The sequence below is a fragment of the Artemia sp. Qi Xiang Cuo genome, chromosome 2, assembly GCF_049724085.1.
Source record: "Artemia sp. Qi Xiang Cuo chromosome 2, ASM4972408v1, whole genome shotgun sequence".
Taxonomy (NCBI): Eukaryota; Metazoa; Arthropoda; class Branchiopoda; order Anostraca; family Artemiidae; genus Artemia; species Artemia sp. Qi Xiang Cuo.
In genome coordinates, this window is record NC_142795.1 from 42,794,489 (window position 1) to 42,816,789 (window position 22,301).

The window sequence follows — 22,301 nt, forward strand, 5'->3', positions numbered from 1 at the left end:
ACAAACAAACACTAGTGAAATATTCCAACTTTTGCATTTCAATGAAAGAAATTCAAAATGAAATTTGAAAAATCAAAAAAATTTAACTGTGACAAGGTACACCACAAACAAACACTACTGAAATATTCCAACTCTTGTATTTCAACGAATGAAATTCAAAATGAACTTTGAAAAATCAAGAAAATGTAACTGTGACATGGTAAACCACAACCAAACACTACTGAAATATTCCAACTTGCATTTCAACTATATAAATTCAAATAAACTTTGAAAAATCAGGAAAATGTAACTGTTACAAGTTAAACCACAACCAAACACTACTGAAATATTCCAACTCTTGCATTTCTATGAATGAAATTCAAAATGAACATTGAAAAATCAAGAAAATGTAACTGTGACAAGGTAAAACACAACCAAACACTACTGAAATATTCCAACTCGTGCATTTCAACTAAAGAAATTCTATATGAACTTTGAAAAATCAAGAAAATGTAACTTTGACAAGGTAAACCACAACCAAACACTACTGAAATATTCCAACTCTTGCATTTCAACGAAAGAAATTAAAAATGAACTTTGAAAAATCAATAAAATGTAACTGTGACAAGGTAAAACACAACCAAACACTACTAAAACATTCCAACTATTGCATTTCAGAGAAATAAATTCAAAATTAACCTTTAAAAATAAATAAAAATAAAAATTGACCAGGTAACCAACCACCAAACACAACTGAAATATTCCAACTCTTGCATTTCAACGAAAGAAATTCAAATGAACTTTGAAAAATCAAAAAAATGTAACTGTGACAAGGTAAACCACAACAAGGTAACACTCTATTTTAGTTTCACCACATATCGTGCAAACGCTTCACTTCCTTGGCATGAACACGAATCTAGCTCACTCTGGATTTGATAGTAGATGTCGGGCCAGAAGAAAAAAGTAATCTTCACTGTTGCGTTACGGCCTCGATGAACCAGCTTTGGGGAATTTCGAGGCAAAGAATGAGATTGCATGATTAGCCGACTACGGTATTCCTCTGGCACCATCAGTTAGAAATGAGTTGAACCCTACTTTCTTTTGCTACGCCAATATAAAACACCGTCCCGAAGCTCAAAATCGGCTCCCTTTTCATCTTCCTCGTTAGCGACTTGTAAGTTGAAAAAACGGGCGAGTTCAATGTTCTTCTGCTGACTTTCCTTGAAGTCTTTAAGGGGATTGGTCTTTCCTTTTCCTTCGAGGACTTTCTTCAGGAATACGGGCAAGGACCTGGTACTCATCTATAAAGATACAAACAAACATTATTTTTTTATTTACAACAGACGGAACAATGCATCAACATTCCCGTTTTATAGCCCACTCCGACTATGAATATCAAAGTGGTACTCTTGGAGCGCCAGGGACCAGCGTGTCAAGCGAGCGTTGTTGCTCCGGGCCACGTTCCATCGGCGAAGCGGGTTATGATCAGTTTCGACGGTAAACTTCACACCTTCGAGGTAGTACCGAAAACTTTCAACCGGTAGAGGGCGGTAGTGAGTGCAGTCTTCAGTGCCTCGAAGGCAACTCTCTGCTCCTGAGACAATGTAAAGCAGTTTGTATTTCGCTTCTGAAGAAGATCCGTCAGTGGCGACGCAACTGAAGAGAAATTGCGGATAAACCTCTGGTAATACGCGGCGATGCCAAGGAATGACCTCACTTCATTTTTCATGGTGGGCTCTGGAAGGTTCTTCACAGCCTCAAACTTGCTTTCAAGTGGTGTAATTTTGCCATTTTCCACTTTTTGGCCAAAATACTGAACTTCTTCCAGTCCGAACTTGCATTTGTTAGGCTGAATGTGAAGACCAGAAACCGGTATCCCTCCCAAAACCTCCTTTAAATGTTGTTCGCGATCTTCCCAACTATCGGAGAATATTATAAGTCGTCAAGGTACGCCCTTGCAAAGCAACGGCATCCAGTCAAAATCATATCCATGGCACGCTGGAAGGTTGCTGATGCCCCGTGCACACCAAAAGGAAGTACTCTGAACTCGTAGAATCCGGACTTCATTTGGAACAAGACACTATAGAAGACAATAGCATGCCCGGTTGTAGAATATTATTCCTCTGTGTGGTATCCGACATGGAAATGTGACTCGTAGCAAATTGAACAGGTTGAACATCGGGCATCAAAGTTTTTGCCATATTTGAGTCATTTACCGTATCAGCGCCGACTGCAATGTTTGGGACTTCCTTCCCTGCAGTTTTGGCGGAACAGCATTGACTGATTAATATGTTCCGTATTATGAAGGGTGTTGATAATATGGACTGGGCTGATTTCTTCAAGCTTATTCATTATTAAGCCACTCGACAAAACTTGTATAAACTGTATCAGCCGTGAGTACACAAGAAAATAGGTCAATGTAGCTTTATTAACGGAGCATAAAACTTTGGAATAGAATAGCTGATACCGTAGTGTCTGCGCAAACGGTGCAAATATTTGAGAGTACTCTCGCTGAAACTGAGTTCTATAAAAAACAGTTTCTATAATATAGTTAGTTTTACAGTTTTCTTACTGAATAATATTTTGTGTTTTGGGTTTTGCAGTGTTGCTGCTGATCTGTCGTTCCTTGTATTTGTACTGCGACAAACCTCTGGCTTTCTCCTGTGTTGACTAAAATAAATAAATAAACTAAAAAAAACTTTGGAAGAAAAGGAAGATACGCCTTGGAACTAAGATTATAATACAGGAAGCCTCATAGAACGACAAGGGTCATGTGTGACCGTAAACGTGGGAGCTCCGAAACGCTGAAGAAGATGTGTTATGATTTATAACAAAATATAACAAAATAAAGACTAAGCGAGCTAGATCATTTTCTACAGATGAAGAATGAAAGTTCGTAACAGACTGTGACTTTTGGCCATCCATCTAGGGCCAAACGAAACGTACGGCCGTTTCACGAATTGGACGGGAAAAGCTAGTGAGAAAGGATTTAAAGAAAATCATATCTTCATGGGATTAGGTACAGAGTAAGGCTTAGAGTAGGTGGGGGTAGAGGTTGGGGGCTGCCCAGCTCTTTTAGTCTCAGATGGATAATTTATTAAATGTAGTATTAGTAGTAGTCATAGAAAATCTATGTCAATAATGTGCAATTGCCAGAATTTAGGATGAAGCTGCTAGGATCATATTATCCCCAGCCACATATCTATTAGACATTTACACTATTTTGAACAAAATGGTCCGCACAAATTGACCGACAGAAAGAATTATGTGGGAAATACTTCGCTCTTTACTTAGTCAAAGCTAGAGTGTTTTCTTACAGTAGAACAAAGGCAAGTACCAGCCATTGTATATTGGCTGTTGTATTAGTTCGTTTCTAATGAAGCCTCGGATATTACTGCCAAATTTAGATTTTAAAAATACCAAACAAGCTTAACAGTTGCACCACTTACAAAATAGGACAAAAAACTATTTTAATTAAATCAATTATTAAAATAGTTTTCAGAACTTAACGAATTTGTAAGAAATGCTTCTTGACCGGGAGCTCTGGTTAAAACACTGAAACAATGATGTGCTGATGAGTTTACTGTTTAAGGATTTCTAACTCTTTGTCTATTTTACCTGTATTGCTTTAAGTATTTGTATATAGTAAACATTTGTTTTATTTTTCAAAACAATAAAATCTAATCAAATTGCAAAGGAGAAACCTTTAAGCCCAGGATGTAGTGGAAGCAAGAGTGGAAGCATCGATTTCATCATTAAATTATGATGTATTATTGTTTGGTTTGTAAAATTGAATTACGACTGGACTGTAACTGTTAATACAATACAATTCATATACTATTCCCCGATTGATCTATGTTGGCACAAAAGCAGGAAAGCTTGGAGTCCTCTTGTGAAATTTTAATCTTTCTATAATTTAAATAATAACGTTTCTAAAACTGTCATGTAATTCACCTGTATTTTGTGCTTTTGACAAATTTAGCTTTTTTCTTGCAATATAGGGCCGCAGAAATAAATTTATCGGTATGTGCCTGACTTTGCTATTTACAGTGTTAAATCTTTTAGAACTTTGTTTCTATAGTTAACATATCTTTTTTCTCTTTCTAGATTAATAAGGTATGAATGTTGCGAAGGATTTGAAAGAATTAATGGAACCGAAGGATGTAGTGGAGGTAATAATATTTACAAATTGACTTTGACCCTATGCGCAAGTAATGACTTTGGAGGATCGTTATCCTTTTAATGTTATACGGGTTCATGTAACCTGCTTGTGTGTCCACTTCCAAAGGAGCTCATTTGGTTGGAAATTGAAAGTTCTAGGGCCCTTTTTAGGAGTCAAAAGGGATTGGTGGGGAACAAACCTCCCTCCCACGCCTGTTAATTGCCCAAAGATATCGAATACAAGTCTGAGATAGCCATTTGCTCAACAAAGTTGAAAGGTCCAGTAACTATGTATCTGAGGATCTCATTCTCCCAAGGCCTTGGAGCCAACTGCTCTTGGGGCAAGGGTTGCGAACTATCCAAATTAGTGTGTGTTATTTCGAAAGGGGGCATGCTTGACCTTTAGAGATCAAAAATGCCAAGGGTATTCAGGTAAAGCTTTTAAAGAATGTGTAGGGAAGTGTTGAACAAAATCAAAACCCGTTATATACATACAGGTTGTCAAAAGGGTTTAACTCAAGAATGGCCGAGGGTATTAGATTGGAACTTTTAGGGAATGAGGATAGGGATGACCGATTGACCAAAAAGGAATATTTGCACGCTACTGCTACTGCTACTATTATTGCCACTACTGCTACTACTACTACCGCTAATACTACTGCTACTACAAACTGCTTCTGTGGTGACTACTAGTAGAGTTTCGGTTACTATTAGCTCTAGTCGCTCCTTGTTTTAGTTCCTATTAGTAGATTGCCTCGTCTGGATAACACGGTGGCCATAGGAGAATCACTGAACCGTATCAGGGCCAGGTACTTTTGAGAATCTGTGAACCGTATCAAGGCCGGACGCTTTTAAATGTCATTGTACTCTCTAACTTTGAGAGATAGTAGTGCAATGACTTAGTTGCACAATAGATTCCGAGAGTTCTATGGCTCTCATGCATCATTGGGCCCTATGAAATAGAGTGGCTTCAACTTTCATGTTTCATTGCACTGGAGCCAATAAAATTTTGTACAATCGATCTCTTTGGCCTTGAGTGTTTTACCATTGATAGTTATATGAATCAATTTTATATTTGGTTTGAATGAAATGAATTTAAATTTTTATAGGACTCCTACATTGAGTATATATAAAGGGGGATTTAAAATGCATTATATTAAAAGGCGCCTAGAATAGAATTTGAATATAGAAATCAGGACAAACCTTAAAAATCCAGAATAATTAATAGAAATCAAGTAGTCAGGCAGTTATGGATTTGACGACACCCATAGGGGGTAGGCTATACTATTGGAGCTACTAAAAATACTTCTTGCAAAATACGTTTTGTGCTCCGTTTTACACAAAAATTTCGATGACAATAAATCCAGTAGTGAGGGGGTTACGGATTTGACGACGCCATAGTGGATATGCTATTAAAGCTACTACAAAAAGGTCGTATACATTTTTAGACAATGATACTAAAGCCCTTAGTCATCGATGACCCAACCTCCAAAGGTCCCAATTCTCCACACCCCCCCCCCCACTTTTTGCCCCCTCTCTTTCTGTAATTGTTTTTTTAACTTTTTAACTTGTTTTTTAACTTTTTTAAACATAAAAAAATTTCAACTTTTTTTTATGTCATAAATTGACATGAAATATACTTCAAACAAAAAAAATCACATTTAGTATTTTCGAAATATGAAATGAGAATGATACAGATATGTTAGTTTTGATTTTTACTATTAGAAAAATAATGTTTGTAGTAAAAATTTTCCTTTTTTGGACTGAATTTTTTTGGACTTGTTAATTATTCAACTTTTGTTATTATTTTATTTGTGTGGCTGTACAAGTGGTACTCTATGGCTGGTTATCGACCCTACCTTGTTTATTTTATGTTTTTAATCAATGTTTTTGTACATTGGAAGCATAAACGCTTGCATCATATTAAAAAAATGAAGATGAAATATTGGAAGAAAGTATGGGCACAAGATAAAGTCATCGCTGTGTTGAATGCTGACCAAGACAAATATTTGAACTATGAAAAAAGCAATAGTGGGGATCTTATTAGAAATGTATGCGTGCATTGTCATGAGAATAAATTCAAGAGTAAGAGATTAAATTTGTTTGGACTAACAAAACAATTCAACTAGCTATGTCCAGAGATGACAGTGCTCAAAGAGAATACAAACATAGAACTAATAGTTGACGACGAGGGTCAACATCTTGCTCATGTTTCTGGCAACACGTTACATGTTGATAAATCATATCGCCATCTTTTGGGTTTTAGTATTCAACGGAAGGTCAAAAGAAGACAGGCGTACCCTTCTAGAAATATGATAGAACCATATCTTGTCGACGTGCTAGAACTATTACTTGTGTAAGAACGATGTGATAATGGACAGTAAAATTGGTGTCAAAATAAAAAGGGCATTGGCAGACAATATCAACAATAAATATAAAGATGAATGGATGGAAAATGGAAAATAATTTTTTCTCTTCCTAAAGAAAGATTCAGAATTGAAGTATAACATTTTCTATCTTCTATGGAAAAATTCAGAACAAAATTGAAACTTTTTCTCTGCTTTGAGAAAATTCAGAACTGAAGTGAAACTTTTTTCTCTTCTTTGGGAAAATTAAGAATGTAACTGTAACTTCTTTCTCGTCTTTGATGAGCTTCAGTAGAGAACTTGATAATTTCTTCACTTCTTTGAGAAAAATAAGAATTAAAGTAGAACTTTTTCTGTTCTTGGGGAAAAATTCAGTAGAGAACTTGATCTTTTCTTCTCTTCTTTGAGAAAAATCAGAATTAAAGTAGAACGTTTTCTGATCTTGGGGAAAAATCCAGAATTGAAGTATAACTTTTTCGATCTTCAACGGAAAAATTCAGAACATAATTTGAAATGGTTTCTGTTCTTTTTAGAAAATTCAGAACTGAAATGGAAATTTTTCTCTTCTTTGAAAAAATTCAGAATTGAATTGTAACTTTTTTTCTCTTCTTGGAAAAAATTCAGAAGAGAACTTCAACTTTTCTTCACTTCTTTGAGAAAACTCAATTAAATTGGATCTTTTCTCTTCCTGGGGATAAATTCAGAAGAGAACTTGAACTTTTCTTTACTTGTTTGAGAAAACGCAGAATTAAAGTTTAACTTTTCTCTTCCTTGAGAAAATTCAGAAGTGAACTTGAATTTTTCTTCATTTCTTTAAGAAAACAGCATTAAAGTGGAACTCTTTTTCTTCTTGGGGAAAAATTCAGGATCAGCAAAAACAGGTTTTGAAGGCTAATGACATACGGCTTGATGTTAAACTTCTATTCTAAATTTCTTAAGAAGAAGAGAAAAGAAGTTACACTTCAGTTCTGAGTTTTCCCAAAGGCGAAAAAGTTCCATGTAAGTTCAAAATTTTCTCAAAGGAGAGAAAAAAGTCACAGTTCAATTCTTAGTTTTTCCAAAGAAGAGAAAAATTCAACTTTGACTCTGAATTTTATCAGAACTCTGAATTTTTCCCGAAGAAGAGAAAAAGTTCCACTTTAATTCTGTTTTTTTCAAAGAAGCGAAGAAAATTTCAAGTTCTCTTCTGAATTTTTCCGTAGAAGATAGAATAAGTTATAGCTTTGATTTCTAAATTTTTCCACAAGAAGATAAAAAGTTCTACTTTACTCTGAGTTTCGTCAAAGAAGGGAAGAAAAGCTCTAGTTTTTTCTGAATTTTTCTCCAAGAAGAGAAAGAGTTTGAATTTAATTCTGAGTCTTCTCAAAGAAGTGAAAAAAAATTCAAGTTATCTCTGATTTTTTTTTCAAAAAGAGAAAAAAAATTATAGTTCAATTCTGATTTTTTCCAAAGAAGAAAAAAAATTCAACTTCAGTTCTGGATTTTATCAAAGAAGAGAAAAAATTTCATGTTGTGTTCTTAATTTTTCCGTAGAAAATGAAAGAAGTTATACTTTGATTCTGAATTTTTCCTCAAGAAGAGAAAAACTTCTACTTTAATTCTGACTTTTTTCAAAGAAGTAAAGAAAAGTTCAAGTTCTCTTCTAAATTTTCTCAAAGAAGAGAAAATAGGTTACAGTTCAACTTTGAATTTTTCCAAAGAATTGAAAAAAGTTCCAATTCAATTCTGAACTTTCCCAAAGAAGAGAAAAAAATTTGAAGTTCTTTTCTGAATATTTTCGTAGAAGATGGAAAAAGTTGTATTTCGATTTTGAATTTTTCCCCTAGAAGAGAAAAATTTCCACTTTAACTCTGAGTTTTCTCAAAGAAGTGAAGAAAAGTTCAAGTTATCAACTGAATTTTAATCAAGAAGAGAAATAGCTCTACTTTAATTCTGAATTTTCTGAAAGAAGTAAAGAAAAGTTCAAGTTCTCTTCTGAATTTTTTCAAACAAGAGAAAAAAAATCATTGGGGAAAAATTCAGTAGAGAACTTGATCATTTCTTCACTTCTTTTTGAAAAATCAGAATTAAAGTAGAACGTTTTCTCTTCTTGGGGAAAAATTCAGAATCGAAGTATAACTTCTTCTATCTTCAACGGAAAAATTCAGAACATAATTTGAAATGGTTTCTGTTCTTTTTAGAAAATTCAGAACTGAAATGGAAATTTTTCTCTTCTTTGAAAAAATTCAGAACTGAATTGTAAATTTTTTTCTGTTCTTTGAAAAAATTCAGAAGAGAACTTTAACTTTTCTTCACTTCTTTGAGAAAACTCAGAATTAAATTGGACCTTTTTCAATTCTTGGGGAAATTTTCAGATTCGAAGTATAAATTTTTCTATCTTCTATGGAAAAATTCACAACAGAACGGGAAATTTTATTCTCTTCTTTGAAAAAATTCAGAAGAGAACTTCAACTTTTCTTCACTTCTTTGAGAAAACTCAGAATTAAAGTGGATCTTTTCTCTTCCTGGGGATAAATTCAGAAGAGAACTTGAACTTTTCTTTACTTGTTTGAGAAAACGCAGAATTAAAGTTTAACTTTTCTCTTCCTTGAGAAAATTCAGAAGTGAACTTGAATTTTTCTTCATTTCTTTAAGAAAACAGCATTAAAGTGGAACTCTTTTTCTTCTTGGGGAAAATTCAGGATCAGCAAAACAGGTTTTGAAGGCTAATGACACACGGCTGGATGTTAAACTTCGATTCTAAATTTCTTAAGAAGAAGAGAAAAGAAGTTACACTTCAGTTCTGAGTTTTCCCAAAGACGAAAAAGTTCCATGTAAGTTCAAAATTATCTCAAAGGAGAGAAAAAAGTCACAGTTCAATTCTTAGTTTTTCCAAAGAAGAGAAAAATTCAACTTTGACTCTGAATTTTATCAGAACTCTGAATTTTTCTCGAAGAAGAGAAAAAGTTCCACTTTAATTCTGTTTTTTTCAAAAAAGCGAAGAAAATTTCAAGTTCTCTTCTGAATTTTTCCGTAGAAGATAGAATAAGTTATAGCTTTGATTTCTAAATTTTTCCACAAGAAGATAAAAAGTTCTACTTTACTCTGAGTTTCCTCAAAGAAGGGAAGAAAAGCTCTAGTTTCTTCTGAATTTTTCTCCAAGAAGAGAAAGAGTTTGAATTTAATTCTGAGTTTTCTCAAAGAAGTGAAAAAAAATTCAAGTTATCTCTGATTTTTTTTTCAAAAAAGAGAAAAAAATTCTAGTTCAATTCTGATTTTTTCCAAAGAAGAAAAAAATTCAACTTCAGTTCTGGATTTTATCAAAGAAGAGAAAAAATTTCATGTTGTGTTCTTAATTTTTCCGTAGAAAATGAAAGAAGTTATACTTTGATTCTGATTTTTTCCTCAAGAAGAGAAAAACTTCTACTTTAATTCTGACTTTTTTCAAAGAAGTAAAGAAAAGTTCAAGTTCTCTTCTAAATTTTCTCAAAGAAGAGAAAATAAGTTACAGTTCAACTTTGAATTTTTCCAAAGAATTGAAAAAAGTTCCAATTCAATTCTGAACTTTCCCAAAGAAGAGAAAAAAATTTGAAGTTCTTTTCTGAATATTTTCGTAGAAGATGGAAAAAGTTGTATTTCGATTTTGAATTTTTCCCCTAGAAGAGAAAAATTTCCACTTTAACTCTGAGTTTTCTCAAAGAAGTGAAGAAAAGTTCAAGTTATCAACTGAATTTTAATCAAGAAGAGAAATAGCTCTACTTTAATTCTGAATTTTCTGAAAGAAGTAAAGAAAAGTTCAAGTTCTCTTCTGAATTTTTTCAAAGAAGAGAAAAAAAAATCTAGTTCAATTCTGAATTTTTCCAAAAAAGAAAACAGGTCCAATTCAGTTCTGAATTTTGTCAAAAAATGGGAAAAACATTTCAAGTTCTCTTTTGAATTTTGCCGTAGAAGATGGAAAAAGTTATGCTTCGGTTCTGAATGTTTTCCGAAGAAGAGAAACAGTTCCAACTTTAATTATAAGTTTTCTCAAAGAAGTGTAAAAAATTTCAAGTTTCTCTTCTGAATTTTTTTCCCAATAAGACAAAAACGTTCCATTTTAATTCCAAGTATTCTCAAAGAAGTGAAAGAAAGTTAGTTCTTTTTGATTTTTCCCAAAGAAGAAAAAAAAGTTACAGTATCATTCTAAATTTATTTACATAAGAGGAATATAGTTTTACTTCCGTTCTGAAGCATTTCAAAGAAGAGAAAAAAATGAAGTTCTGTTCTGAATGTATCCACAGAATTTCAGGAATTTCAGGCTTTGTTCGATATTTTTTCATAGATGATAGAAAAAGTTATGCTTCGATTTAGAATTTTTCCCCAAGAAGTGAAAAAGTTCCACTTTAATTTGGATTTTTCTCAAAAAAGTGAAGAGAAGTCCAAGATCTCTTCTGAATTTTTCCCCAAGAGGACAAAAAGTCCCACTTTAGTTCTGAGTTTTCTCGAAGAAATGAAGAAAAGTTCAAGTTCTCTTCTGGATTTTCTCAAAGAAGAGGAAAAAAAATTACTGTTCCCTTCTGAGTTTTTCCAAAGAAGAGAAAAAGGTTCCACACTTCAGTTATGACTTTTCTCACAGAAGAGAAAAACTGAAGTTCTTTTCTGAATGTTTCCGTAGAAGACAGAAAACGTTATACTTTGATTTGAATTTTTCCTAAAGAAGAAAAAAAGTTCCAGTTTAGTTCTGAGTTTTCTCAAAAAAGTGAAGAAATGTTCAAGTTGTCTTCTGAATTTTTCCTCAAAAAAGAAAAAACGGTTACAGTTCAATTCTGAATTTTTCCAAAGAGGAGAAAGAAGTTCCACTTCCGTTCTGAACATTCTCAAAGAAGAGAAAAAAAGTTTCAGGTTCGGTTATGTATTTTTTCATAGATGATAGAAAAAACTTATGCTTCGATTTTGTATTTTTTCCCAAGAAGTGAAAAAGTTCCACTTTAATTCTGAGTTTCCTCAAAGAAGTGAAAAGAAGCTCAAGATCTTTTCTGAATTTTTCCCAAGAGGAGAAAAACGTCCACTTTAGTTTTGAGTTTCCTTGAAGAAGTGAAGAAAAGTTCAGGCTCTCTTCTGAATTTTCTCATAGAAGAGAAAAAAGTTACAGTTCAATTCTAAATTTTTCCAAAGAAGAGAAAAAGGTTCCACTTCAGTTCTGACTTTTCTCAAAGAAGAGAAAAAATTGAAATTCTGTTCTGAATGTTTTCATAGAAGATAGAAAAAGCTATACTTCGATTCTAAATTTTTCCCCAAGAACATAAACAGTTTTACTTTAGTTCTGATTTTTCTCAAAAAAGTAAAGAAAAATCCAAGTTCTATTCTTAATTTTCTCTCAAGAAGAGAAAAAGTTCCATTTTAATTCTGAGTTTTCTCAAAGAAGTGAAGGAAAGTTCAAGTTCTCTTCTGAAGTTTCTAAAAGAAAAATAAAAAAAGTTACAGTTAATTTCTTAATTTTTCCAAAGAAGAGAAAAAGTGCCACTTTAGTTCTGAGTTTTCTCAACGAAGTGAAGAAAAGTTCAAGTTCAATTCTGAGTTTTTCCAAAGAAGAGAACAATTTCCATTTCAGTTCTGAATTTTCTAAAAGAAGAGAAAAAAAAATTCAAGTTATTTTCATAATTTTTCCGTAGAAGATAGAAAAAGTTATACTTGGATTCTGAATTTTTCAATAAAACGAGAAAAAAATATTTGATCATTTAATCTCTCTCAGACTTTGGCAAAAGCCCTGTTAACATATCTCAGATTCTAATATACCTTATATGAGCCCTGTTAGTAGTATCTATGTCTTAAAATTCCTTTTATTACATCTCCGACTTTTTAATAAACATTTTATACGTTTGACGTGCTAGCGTACCCTTAAAATAATGGTCAAATAACAAAGATATGCATAAATATTTTTATTGAAATAACAACAAGTAGAAATATTAACACAAAAATATTGTACATACATTATTGTATATTATTAATATTATTGAACAACTTTGGACATTTTGAATCTCTTCCATAAAATAATTCATTCTGTTCTTTCTTGAGAGTGTAGGTATTCTTTTCTGCTAGTTTGTAATCAGTAGAATAATCATTAATCCATTTTGAGTCATTCACAATTTTTATTGCGGCATCACCTACAGGCTCAATATGCGTTTCGTCTTTTATATTATTGGGTTCATTGACTATATTTGTTGGTATATGATCAATGGTACTAATAATATTCACCTGCGCTTAATTTTCCACTAGTTCATCTTCATATTCTTTAGTTATATTTTTTGCCAATGCCCTTTTTGTTTTGCATGCGATTTAACTGTCTATTATCGCATTATTTTTACACAGGTAACAGTTCTGGTACTAAGATATGGTTTATGATATTGCTAGAAGATTACGCCTGTCTTCTCATCCGTTGAATACTAATACCCGAAAGATGACGATATGATTTATCAACAGGTAACCTGTTGCCAGAAAAATGAGCAAGAAGTTGACCCTCATCGGCATCTATTAGTTTTATGTTTGCAATCTCTTTGAGCACTATCATCTTTGGATATCTTACTCTTGAATATGCACCATGAGTATTGTTGAATTGTCTCGGTAGTCCAAAAAAATTTAATTTCTTACTGTCATGACATTGCACGCATATACTTCCAATAAGATTCCCACCATTGCTTGTTTCAGAGTTCAAATATTTGTCTTTGCCAGCATTCAACACAACGATGAGTTTATCATGTGCACACACTTTCTTCGAATATTTCATCTTCATTTTTTAATATGATGCAAACGTTTATGCTTCCAATGTACAACAACACTAGTTGAAAACATACAATAAACTAGGTTCGTAAACCAGCCATAGTGTACCACTGTTACAGCAGTATAAAACAAAAAAATAATAATAAAAGTTGAATAATTTATAAGTAAAAAGAAATTCAGTCCAAAGAAAGAAGTTACTACAAACATTATTTTTCTAATAGTAAAAATCACAACTATCATATCTATATCATTCTCATTTCGTATTTCGAAAATATTAAATGTGACTTTTTTTGGTTTTAAGTATTTTTCATGTCATTTTATGACACGAAAAAATTAAAAAAATTTCTATGCAAAAAAAGTTTTAAAAAAGATAAAGAAAGGTAAAAAAGTACAAAAAAGAGGTGTCTGGGGGGGCTAAAATTGGGGGGTGGGGTGGGGCTGAAGAGCATTGAGGCCTTTGAAGATTGTGTCATTAATAACTAAGGGCTGTCTTATCATTGCCTAAAATGTATACGACTTTTTGTAGTAGCTCTAATAATATACCCACTATGGGCGTCGTCAAACCCATAACCCCTTCACTACTGGATTTATTTTCATCGATTTTTATTTGTATAGAAAAGAGCACGAAACGCATTTTGTATTTTGTAAGGAGAATTTGTAGTAACTCCGATAGTATAGCCTACCTCTATGGGCGTCGTCAAATCCATAACTCCCTCACTACTTGATTTCTAGGGATTGTCCTGGATATCCAAGGTTTGTTAGGAATTTCTATATCGAAATTCTATTCTCGCTGGCTTTTAATATAATGCTTTGAAGATCCCACTTTATACTCACTTAATGCCGGAGTCCTATGAAAATGTGGATCTATTCATCCAACTCAAATATAAAATTTATTCATATAACAATAAATAGCAAAACACTCAAGGCCAAAGAAATCGATTGTATAAGAATTTATTGACTCTGAAACTTGAAAGTTGAAACCACTCTAATTCATACGGCACAATGATGTATGAAAGCCATAAAACTCATAGAATCAATTTTGTAACTAAGTCATTGCACTAATATCTTTCAAGGCTAGAGTGCCATTCAAGAGCGTCTAGCCTTGATACGGTTCATAGATCCTCAAAAGTACTTGGCCTTGATACGGTTCAGTGATTCTCCTATGGCCACCGTGTTATCCAGACGAGGCTATCTACTCATACTATGGACTGTTTAACACTGCGGAAACTAATCTCAGCTCCATTCATAATCTGGTGATGAATTCCGATCTTTCGTAGTATTTGACTACTACTACTACTAACAACTCACCGCAGCACCAAGCCGCCTGAGGCCAACACAGCTACGCACACTCCTTCTTTATCCCAATCTATTCAAAGCCTCCCTTTTTACGCCCACCCATGAAGTTCCCATTTCATTTAAAAATTTCTTTATGATGTCCTCCCACCCCAGACAAGGACGACCTGCTTTCCGTTTAGCCTTAGACAGTTGGCCGAAAAGAACAATCTTCGGCAATCTGTCATCCTTCATCCGCACAACGTGCCCTAGACACCTCAACCTTTCTTTCATTATAGCCCTAGAGAGCGGTATTGAACCACATTTTTGTATAGCCTATTGTTTGAAATACGGTCAGTCAGTCGTGTATCCAGAACAATTCTTAAGCAATTTCTCTGGAAAACATCTAGCAAATCTCCATCCGCTTTTCGGAGCGCCCATGCTTCAGAGCCATATTTGACCACTGTCATCACTGTAGCTTCTAATATTCTAATCTCGGTTTGCCAACGTATCTTCTTATTTTTCCAAACTTTTTTGAACTGTGAAAAAACACCGAGCCTTGGCTATTTTACTTTTGACATCTTCACTGCTCTAACTATCTTTACTAGTTATACTACCAAGGTAAGTGAAGCTGATCAATCTTTTCATTCCCCTACTTCACCTTTTCATCTTCACTTATTCCTAGAATTAGTGACTTAGTCTTTTTAAAATTAAGTTTCAAACCTATTCTAGTACCCTGAACTCGCAAAACCTCTAAAACTTCATTCATTTTGCTCACACTTTCATCTAGGATGCTTAAATCATCAGCATAATCTAAGTCCAGGAGACTCCCATTTGATTCCATGGTCTCCCATTGCCTTTCCTGTGCTCCTTAAGACAAAGTCCATCAAAATAATCCATATAAAGGGGGATAGAACACAACCATGCTTAACTCCTGATTTAATACAAATCCAGCTGCTAACCTTATTTGCTACCTTAACCGCAGCAGTTTTATTCTCGTACATAGCACTAACCACTTTAATACAAGGATAATACCTTTACTAAAGCTCTTTTATCAACAGAATCGAACGCTTGCTCATAATCTATAAAACTGAGGACAGAAGCTGTTTGAAAACTCAGGCACTTCTCAATTATTAACCTAAGAGTGAAAATTAGGTCGACACATCCTCTACCTTTTCTAAAACCGCACTGTTCTTCTCTTAAAACTTTCTACGGCATCTCTCAGTCTAAAAAGTATCATATTACTAAGTATTTTACTACCTACAGAGACCAGACTAATTCCTCGATAATTACCACACTCACTTTTATCACCTTCTTATAAAGTGGCTTAATTAAAGTTTTCCTAAAATCGTTAGGTACTTTCCCTTTTTCAAAAATTATATTCACATTCTTCAGTAACTTATTTTCAACCTCAGAGCCACCATATTTAAGAAACTCATTTAATACCTTATCAGCACATGGAGCTTTATTACTTTTTAGTCCTTTTAGTACTGTCACTAATTCCTCCTCACAAAACAAATCTTCCTTCACATCCAAGGTATCACAAACTTTTTCATTTTCCTCTATATCTCTTCCTTCATCTCTATCTCGGTTAAGTAAATTCTCAAAATGTTCGGCCCATCTCTCTTTAGTTTTTTCCTTATAGCTAATTGCGGCCCCATTCCTATCTTTAACTGGGGCAAGTCTGCATTGACTACTCCCTCTCAATTTGTTAACATACCAGTACAATATTTTACTATTATGCCATCTAGCTGCTTCCAGATCCTCGGCAATTTTATCCATGGCCTCTATTTCACACCTCCTTAATTCATATTTTAATACTTTCTCCACTTTCTTTACATTCCTTTTGTTTTCATATGATCTATCACTAAGGTAATTCTTGTACAAGTCCTATCTCCTTTTTATAAAACACAAAGCTTTTTCACTAGTATTCTTAGCTGCAGTTCAAGCTTTCTTCCCTAAGACACCTTCAGCAACTTCACAAATTATTTTTCTAAAATTATTCCAACCATCTTCCAGATTATCAAATTTTAAACTCTCATGTTTAGCATTCAACTGTTCCTGGAAAGTTTATATCAAATTCTTATCCTGGAGTCTACGAACATCATAACTTCCCGGGAGGTAGTTACCCTTCCGATATTTCAGCTTTAAATTAACCCTTGACACTACTAGGTTGTCATCTTTGCTCTTAACATCAATAACGGCACTCCTGTATACCCTAGTATCTTGTATTGATTCTGCTAGTCTTCGGTTTACAATAACATAATCAATAAGGTTTGCTGTCTTACCATCACGTGAATGTCATGTTAACTTATGAACCCTTTTATGACCAAACACCGTATTGGTTATAACAAGATTGTTATACCTACATAATTGCAAAAGTCTGTATCCATTACTGTTTTCTTTTCCTACAACAGATTTACCAACGCTAGAGTATCATCTATCCCTGTTTCTACTGGCCTGGATGTTAAAATCTCCCTGTAAAAACATTATGTGTCTACCTGGAACCCTGTCTGTTTACTCCTGTAACTGTAACTAAAATTCATCTGAGTCACCTGTATCTCCGTCAGTCGGTTCTACAGGGGCATATACTACTATAACTGATACTCTGAGCTTTTTAGTATTTTATTTCACAAAATCATAGTTCGCAACCTAAAAGAATATCTGATAATACCATGTAAGCGATCCATTTACCATTTAGTCCAGAAAACTACAAAAAAGGCCAAATCTTGGCATTGAGAAAAATATATATTTTTGGCACCGAAATGTAAAAAAAAAAAAATGCGAAATATTATATCTAAAATAGGTTAAAATCAGCACTGCAGAAATACAAATTTTTTCAGGGAAAAGAGGGGAAAAGGGGATGAAACCTGGAATTTAAATTTCTACAATACTTTCTACTTTGAAAGGTCGTTCCTTATTGATTCAAGTCCGGGGAGACCGAGAATGAAAACAGAATTATAATATTTCATCACTTAATACCCAACTTCCACCCAAGGAAGATCCGGGAGGGTGGGGGGTGTTAAAAACCAGAATCTTAAGTTGTGCAGTATGTGGTGGATTGAAAATCGTTTTCTTTTCATTGAAGTCGGGGAAGACGGAAAATGACATCAGCATTGAAAAATTCCGTCATTTTCCACCCTATTTCCCCTTTTTTTAGTTATTTATTATACCATTATAATGCCAGAAATAATATTTTTACTCCTTCTGACCTCGCCTATGGTGGAACTGGGGTACTAAGTGATGAATTCTCTATTTTGGTGTTATTTTCGGTCTCCCAAGAGTTGAATTAAAAGGAAACGACCTTTCAGTCCACAAAATATACAAATTGAGATTCGGATTTTTGACTCCCCTCTGACCTTGCTAGGGTACTAAGCAATCGAATTTTCCAATTCTGATGTCATTGTCGGTGTCCTCAGACTTGAGTTAATAGGAAACGATCTTAAATTGTATATATTTTTAATTATTTATATTATTATAATGCAACAAATAGTATTTTTACCTCTTCTTATATCTTCTATGGTGGAAATGGGGTACTAAGTGATGAAATTTTCAGTTCTTGTGTCTTTTTGGTCTCCCTAGACTTGAATTAAATGGAAACGACCTTTCAATTCTCCGAATGCTGTAAAAATCACTAATCTGATTTTGCATCCCCCTCTGACCTTGCTTCGGTGGAAATGGAGCACTAAGCGATATGATTTTCCAATTCTGACGTTTTTTTGGTGCCCTCAGACTTGAATTAATAGGAAATTATCTTTCAATCATAAGTTTTTTTTAATTATATATTGTGTTATTTTAAGACCACAAATAGTATTTTTACCCCTTTTGGTCCCTTATATTATATATATTTTTTAGAATTATATGTTATATTATTATAATATCACAAATTGTATTTTTACCTCTTTTAACCTCTTTTAGGGTAGAAATGGGGTACTAAGTGATGGAGATTTTCAATTTTGATGTTTTTTTCGGTCTCCAATGACTTGATTTAAGAGAAAAGGACCTTTTAATCTACAAAATACTGCACAAATTGAGATTCTGATTTTTCATTCCAATCTCACCTTGCTTGGGTGGAAAACTCAAAATAATAGGGAAAACCTCTCAATCCAGAAAATAGTGTAGAAATTTAAGTTAAAGATCCCCCCCTTTCCCCTATTTTACCTGAAAAAAGGAGTATTTTTGCACTGCTGATTTTGAATATGTTATTATGTGAATTTTTTTGAACATTTTGGTGCCAAGGACATTTCTGTTTCTCAAATGTCAGGACAAAACCATATTTTTAATAATGTACAAGAAAGGGATTAGCATTAAAAAAACATTACATAAATGAAGTTCCCAATTGAGGGTTGAAATAGCCATTTAACACCAGGGTTTTTGTTCAGTTTTCATTTCACCATTGATAAAGATAAGTACCTCTTTCATACTACTGTTTGATTTTAAGGTGGGTGTCTTATATTTTTCTGAGGACTTTTACCTGTATTTTTTATCTTTATTATTAATTTTGAACTCGGTACCTTTGAACGGACGTCTCCATCGAACTAATTGCCTTGTATTCTCTTTTTTCAATGGCTCCTTTTTCAATGTAAAAAATAATTTTTTTTACTTTAGACCAGGGCACTTCGTATAAAAGGAGCTGTCGTAGAAACTTCGAAAAGGGCTCATTCGATTGAAATTGAAGTGGCTTGTGCCCTTTTTAATAGTCAAAAGTGATTGAAGGGCAACTAACACCCGTCCCACGCTCACCATTTCTCCAAACACATCTAATAAAAATTTTGAGACAGCCATTTTGTTCAGCGTAGTTGATTTCCCGACAGAAATTATGTTTTTGAGGAGGACACTCCCCCACAGCCCTCAGGGTCAAGGATTGTAAGTTATGCCCTTGGGGCATATAAGGTTTTTATAAAAAGCGCTGTCGAAGAAACTTCAAAAAAGGCTCATTCGATTGGAAATTCAAAGGGCTAGTGCCCTTTTTAATTGTTGAAAATGTTTGGAAAGCAGCTAAACCCCCTCTCCCGCCCGCCTTTACCCCAAACACATCCAATCAAAATTTTGAGATATCCATTTTTTTCAAACAAGTTGAAAGTCGTCTTTGAGGATGACAACCCCCCCCCCCCTTAACCCTCAGAACAAGGGTTTTAAGTTATGCCCTGGAAGCATATAGGTTTTTATAGAAAGCGTTGTCGTAGAAACTTCAAAAAGAGCTCATTCGATTGGAAATTGAAATGGCTAGTGCCCTTTTTTATAGTCAAAATTGATTGGAAGGCAACTAACACCCCTTCCAAGCCCACCATTTCCCCAAACACATCCAATCAAAATTTTGAGACAGCAATTTTGTTCAACGCAGTTGAAAGTCTTAGAAATTATGCCTTTGAGCAGGACACTCCCCCCACATTCTTCATGGCAAGGCTTATAAGTTTTGCACTGAGGCATATAAGGTTTTTACTGAAATCTTTTTCGTAGAAACTTGAAAAAGGGCTCATTCGATTGGAACTTCAAAGGGCTGGTACCTTTTTTTTATAGTCGAAAGTGATTTGAGGGCAACTAACCCCCCTCTCACGCCAACTTTTTCCCAAACACATCCAATAAAAATTTTTAGATAGCCATCTTATTCAACGTAGTTGAAAGTTTTGGAAATTAGGTCTTTAAGGATGACACCCCCCTACAGCCCTCAGAGCAAGGGTTGTAAGTTATGCCCTGGGGGCATATAAGGTTCTTATAGAAAACTATGTTGTAGAAACTTCAAAAAGGGCTCATTCAATTGGAAATTGAAAGGGCTAGTGCCCTTTTTAATAGTCAAAAGTGATTGAAGGGCAACTAACCCACCATTTCCTCAAACACAGCCAATCAAAATTTTGAGATAGAAATTTTTTACAACGTAGTTGAAAGGTCTGGAAATTATGTCTTTGCGGTTTACAACCCCCCCCCCCCCCACAGCCCTCAGGGCATGGGTTGTAAGTTATGCCCTGAGATTTTATAAGATTTTATAGAAAGTGGTGTCGTAAAAACATTTTCAGTAATCAAACGTGATTGGAGGGCAACTAACCCCACTCCCACGCCCACCCTTTCCTCAAATATAGCAAATCAAAATTTTGCGATAGTCATTTTGTTCAACGTGGTTAAAAGACCCGGAAATTATGTTTTTGTTGATGACCCCCCCCCCACACAGCCCCCAGGGCAAAGGTCGTAAGTTGAGCCCTGGGGGCATATAATGTTTTTATAGAAAGCGTTGACGTAGGAAACTTCGAAAAGTACTCATTCCATTGAAAATAGAGAGGACTAGTGCCCCTGTTGATAGTCGAAAGTAATCGGAAGGCGAATGCCCCCCCCCCCACGCCCATCATTTCTCCTAACACTTCCGATCAAAATTTTTATATTTTGCTCAAAGTAGTTGAAAAAGTCTGGAAATTATGTCTTTGATGATGACAACCCCCACAGTTATGTCTTTGGGGCATGTGAAGGTTTTTTTTTTATAGAAAGCGCTGTCGTAGAAACTTCAAAAATGGATCATTCGATTGGAAATTGAGAGGACTAGTGCCTTTGTTGTCAGTCAAAAGTGATCGGAGGGCAACTGCCTCCCCCCCAATATTTCCTAAAACACCTTCAGTCAAAATTTTTAGACAGCCATTGTGTTCAAGGTAGTTGAAAGTTCCGGAAATTATGTCTTTGAGAATTAACCCCCCTCCAGCCTCAGGGCAAGGGTTATAAATTATGCCCTGAGGGTATATAAGGTTTTTCTCGAAAGTGTGGCCATATAAAGTTCAGATGGGGCTCATTGAATTTTGTAATCCGAAGCTCTAGTGCTCTTTTTAAGAGTCCAAGTGATTTGAGGGCAGCTACCCCCCTCTCCCCCCACCTACACGTCGTATTGTCCCAAAATGCATCAAATAGAAATTTTTAGATAGCCATTCTATTCAGAATAGTCTAAATATCATATAACGAGGCTTTTGGAGTTGAAACAAACCCCCACAGCCTGGGGCAAGAGTTGTAAGTTATGCCCCGGGGCATTTAAGGGTTCTATGGAAGGTATGTCTGTTAAAATTTGGAAGTCCTAGTTCCCTTTTAAGAGTCAAAAGTGATAGAGGACAGAACCCCCCGCCCCCCACTAACCTTCTTCACCAAACGACTTTGATTAAAATTGTGATATAGAGTAATTGCTCAAAATAGTCCAAAGAACATATAGCAAAGCCTCTATGGTTGACACACCCCCCCCCCCCAGTGTCCTGGGGGTAAAGTCACACCCTGGGGGCATATAAGGCTCTTACGGAATGAGTGATCACATAAACTTCAGATGGGGCTCATTTGCTTTTGAATTGGAAGCTATAGTGCTCTTTTTAAGAGTCAAAAGTGGTTTGAGAGAAACCAGCCCCCACCCCCAAACTCATCATTTCCCCAAAGACGTCCAATCGAAATTTGGAGATATTAAACTTGTTCATTGTAGTCAAAGGGTCCAGATATTATGTCTTCGAGGAAGACAATCCTGTTCAAAATAGTCCAAAGAAGATACAACATTCCTCAAAAGTTGGAACAAACCCCCAGAACCCTGGGCAAGGGATTCAAGTTATGCCCTTGGGGCATATAAGGTTCTTATGGAATAGGATAGTTGTATTAAATTGAGATGGATCTTATTTGATTATAAATTGGAAGTTATAGTGCCCTTTTTAAGAGTCAAAGTGATTTGACAGAACCCCCCCCCCACGCTTATCATTTTCCATAACAAAAATTCAAACAGAGTTTTGAGACAATAATTTTTTCATCATTGTTGAAAAGCTCAGCAATTATATGTTTGGA

General features: G+C 34.6%; 1 protein-coding gene across 1 annotated transcript in view; it reads left to right on the forward strand.

The window, feature by feature from the left end:
* Positions 1-22,301, forward strand: part of LOC148955254 (periostin-like) — a 286,642-nt gene that overhangs the window by 20,122 nt on the left and 244,219 nt on the right. Inside the window, exon 3 of the mRNA XM_089108124.1 lies at positions 4,087-4,151. Coding sequence (XP_088964250.1) covers positions 4,087-4,151 — 65 coding nt within the window. The remainder of the gene's footprint in view (positions 1-4,086; positions 4,152-22,301) is intronic.